Consider the following 4,361-nt stretch of genomic DNA (forward strand, 5'->3'; position numbering starts at 1 on the left):
GTAAATTATTGCCTGCACAGTGAAAAATAATCTGGTCTTTTTTTTAAAACAATTAAAATTTTTATTTTGTTTTTATAATAAGGAATCCATGAATATAGTAGTTGCCACTTTAAGCGACCACAGAAAAACAAAATATATAATTATTTTACATGGTCATATTATAATTTTATAAAGTTAGCTACAGCATACCCATGTTTTGCTATAAACTATGTTCTTTTTGCCACTTGTAAGCTGTCGATACTAAAAGGTGTTTGAACATGCACATCTATGAGCAATGAATAAAGGAGAAAATAGGCTAAAATTTCTTATAAATCTTTTACATTTTAACATCCGTTTTAACACTATTTTTGTCTGTTGCTATTATACAGTTCTTAATACTAGGAAATGTGTTTTAAAGTTAATCAGTGACACATTTTCTTATCTTGATCTTAATTATGCCAAGAAATCATGTTCGTGTCTTAGTAAACCTTTATCAGTATATTAAAATTTTGAACCCAACATTGTAATAAAGGCTATGAACACAATTTCATTATGTTTCAAATAGTGCAAATATATACTCTTTGTGTGCAGCTTCAAAATTTGGCAAGATGGTTACAGGCCACAATTCTGACATGGAGAAAGAAAGAGTATTAAGGATGTAAATGAGGAGGAAGAACCAAAACTCGGTACATGATAATAAAAATGAGCTAAAACTTAAACAGAAATAAATATATATTAAACTGTGAAGATATAAGTCTATTTTTTTTTGGATTTTGCTTAAAATCCAAAGTTCGAAATATCTTTTGTGATAACAAGCATCTGAAACAGTGATTGGGAAGAAATTAATAAACAAGACTGTGAGTGGTTTGTAAATAGATTGAATCCATGTGGCATGTAAATTAATTATTGCCCTTTCTTTTTGGCCACATTGTTGGGTTTTGATTTACTGTATCATCACATTAGAAGCTGGCAGAAAACAACATCTTAGCTTATTTCCAACATGTGGCCCCGGGTTACTAAAAGAAAAAAAAAAGTAGAAACTCTGTTATATTTTAAGACTGAGTTAAAGCTCTTGGGCCCAATTTGTTCCTGAAGTCACTCTGAGAACATTGCACTGTGTTTTGCTGGAACAGAATCAGGACCTTTTGCATTGATATGACGGGGCAATGACGAACATCAGGCTAAGAATGGGAATCTGTCCCCATGGGTTTCCTCCCACCCCACCTCATTTCCTCTCTCTTCCGTTTTCTCTTGTACTTTCACACACATCTCATCTCAAGTTAACCTAAGGCACTTTGCTGCAGAGATGAAAGAATCAGGCAAGAATGCAAAAAGCAAGAAGTTCTTACCATCTCAAAAAAACAGTTTCACCTGTAAGTGACAGAAAAGCACCACATCAAGAACTTTTTTTTATTAGTTATTTACAAAAATAGTATAAAAATTAGTAAGTAACAGGTAGCTGTTAAGTTGACTGATGAGTGTAATCTTAAAAAATAATCAGAATTTTAACCATCATATTATACATATGCCAGAGAGCATTTTAATACAGTGTGGGTGAGAGAGAGTGCTGCCTCTTCCTTGGTCATGTGAACACTGCTCCAGGCGACACACATTCTGTCCGTTATGCGGCTACTGGCATCCCTCCATCGTACAGGTATGAACACTGGGGCCTGCCCTTAGTGTAATCTACACATTGTGTATTACAGATAAGAATCTACAGTTGATAAAACTAAACAAGTAGCGTTTAAACTATGATAGGGATAAAGAAAGAAAAGAATGTTTTATTAATAATCCTGAAAAAATTGTAGGTAGTGTTTTCTTTGCAGAGTAGATGAATGAGATATTTCAAAGGAGTCTTTTGGGATAGCATTCCAATCCTTCTCTCTCTTTACCTTTGAAACATTTGATCTTATCTGAATGTAAAAGGTTTGATGATTTTTAAAAATCTCTACCTTTCTGATACTTTCTTCTGATCATTTAAATGTTTCTAATGTCAAAAAAATATATCAGCCAAAATGTTTACACATTTTATAGTCAAAATAGTCCAACCACTGGTATGATACTATTAATAAAGTTTTGAAGGATTTTTTAAAATTTAAATTAAGTGACTTAAATTTCATTTAAAAATTCCATTTTACGGTGACACATGTTTCCTTTATATCAGATTCATATTAATTTAAAACTAAATTTCTTTACTGAGTGAGCTCAATTTAAAAGTGGTGTGTGAATATACTGGAAATTATTAAGAACTACATTGAAGTGCTGACTGTAAAAAATTAAGTGCTTTCACAATGAATCTTTCTTAATTCTCACTGCTTTTCTTCTCATTCTGTAAACAGCTCATAAAATGTCATGTGTAATTATGAGTGTTAAGAAAATAATCACTCTTACATTTTACACTGTTTTGTGCAAACACACAGTTGTTTTGTTTTGGCAAGTGCCTCATTGTTTTAATGACTTCTGTTCAAAATAAAGAAAATAAAATTAAGTGAATATTCTTTCTCAAGATGAGCTGTATTTATTACTGGAACGGAAGTTGTCATATCCGTGATCATTAGCTTTGAACTTTAAGCACGACGGCTTTTCCTCCAAGGACTGTTTTTCTTCAAATGACTGGCACCAGCAGCATAAGCATGACTGTACAAAACAAAGTCACTCGTTATATATTTACATCAGTGATATTATCTGACTTTCTTTGTATGATTGAGAATTCTTGAGCCACTTTCTTTCCATGCTCCCTTACTCTTCCCCTTAAAAATATATGATTACATGTATAGCATATGATAATTTTTAAACTAGAATATGAGGAAAAACTTATATAATTAAAACTGCTCACCTTTTAATTAAAATTATAAGAGAAAGTCACTCTTGATTCTTGATATTTAACCTTGACTGCTTGAGAAATACTCTTAAATATTTGATAAATATGTAACTTAAGACTTTTTCCTATGCAAATAGAAATATTACCATACACATATATACATATGACTATACATGTGCATGTGTGTGGAAGTGTATGTGCAATTAATGTTAATAAAATTGTACTATACATATACTCCACAGCCTGCTTTTTCTCACTTGACAGCATCATAAACATCTTTCCACATCAATGAATTTAATATTACATTGCCACTTTTTCAGCCACATGTGATTCTCATATGCCTATTCAGTACTGTTACACAATAAGGTTACAAAGTATACAAGTGTCTCAGTTTTATTTATCCAGTTTTTTCTTGAATTTTTAAAAATTCAAAAATTTGTTCATTCTGTTTGTTTTATGAGAATCTATATGTATAAAAAACGGGATATCCATTGTTTTCTGTTCTGTAAAATGAAGGAGTTGATCTTGATGAACGTTCGCTTCTAGCTCTAAAATATGAGTTTATGAGTGGACAAAACATTTTATAGACTGCCTTAGAGTTTACAAGGAAGCTAAGTTCTGGGCTTTACAATAATAAACTACCAGAGACAAATGGATAATTTCCATAGAAGGAGTGAGAATATTTTATTACATGTTAGATTGTTGAAAGAGTGATGGATGGATGGATGGATAAAAGGATGGATAGATGGATGGATAGACAGATGGATGTTACAATTCAAGCAGCCATATGAAGAATAATTATACATATTCCACATCAAGTAACACATCTCTACTAAGAAGGTGGAAGAGAGGAGGTAGAACCTGAATTAAATTTCTTTCTTTGACTTACTATACTCATGTTCATATGAAAAATAATTGGATTTAGTTATAATCCAAATTGTGCTGCATAGTCCAAAATCTACCCCAAATCGAATTCTTGTTTAACTCTTATTTACCATGTGATGTGTCAGACATCAATGCATGTAATTTTTATTAATCTTCTGAGCAATTCTATGAGTATAACTGATTGTTTGAGGCAGTAGGAAATGATTGACTGGGATTTATAGGCAGAAATCAACTACAGTAAGTTTGTGAGCAAAAGTCATATTTAAAAAAATTATCTATGATGTAATGTAAGGGAAAACTGTAAAACAACTTTCTCGATCTCTCTGGATAGAAATAATAGTAGTTTGGAAGTTTTATATTTGGTGCCATATTAAAAAGGGCTTTTTACTCTGGAACTCTTACCTTGAAGCAGTTTTTGAATCTTTTGCTCACCAAATACAGAGCTATTGGATTAATGCAGGAATTCAGGGAGGCCATGTTGATGCCAATGTAGTCCAATACCAACAAAAAGCTGCAAAAAATAACCCAAAACATATCTGTGAAAAACATGCTCACTAAGCACGTATTCTTTGCAGTCTTTTGTGTTTTTGTGAAGAAAAAAATTACCCATATACAATGGTTTTTATTTTACTACTGGTCTTTGCTGATAACAATCTTTGTATCTCTTTCTCTCTCT

At 31.8% G+C, this 4,361-nt stretch overlaps 1 protein-coding gene across 1 annotated transcript in view; it reads right to left on the reverse strand.

The window, feature by feature from the left end:
- Window positions 1–2,353: 2,353 nt before the first annotated feature.
- EDNRB (endothelin receptor type B) overlaps window positions 2,354–4,361 on the reverse strand; it is a 20,864-nt gene continuing 18,856 nt past the window's right edge. The window contains exons 7-8 of the mRNA XM_006913801.3: window positions 4,088–4,196; window positions 2,354–2,616 (exon numbers count right to left, since the gene is read on the reverse strand). Coding sequence (XP_006913863.1) covers window positions 2,482–2,616; window positions 4,088–4,196 — 244 coding nt within the window. The 3' untranslated portion in view covers window positions 2,354–2,481. The remainder of the gene's footprint in view (window positions 2,617–4,087; window positions 4,197–4,361) is intronic.

Source organism: Pteropus alecto, unplaced genomic scaffold, assembly GCF_000325575.1.
Source record: "Pteropus alecto unplaced genomic scaffold, ASM32557v1 scaffold72, whole genome shotgun sequence".
In the NCBI taxonomy this organism is placed as follows: domain Eukaryota; kingdom Metazoa; phylum Chordata; class Mammalia; order Chiroptera; family Pteropodidae; genus Pteropus; species Pteropus alecto.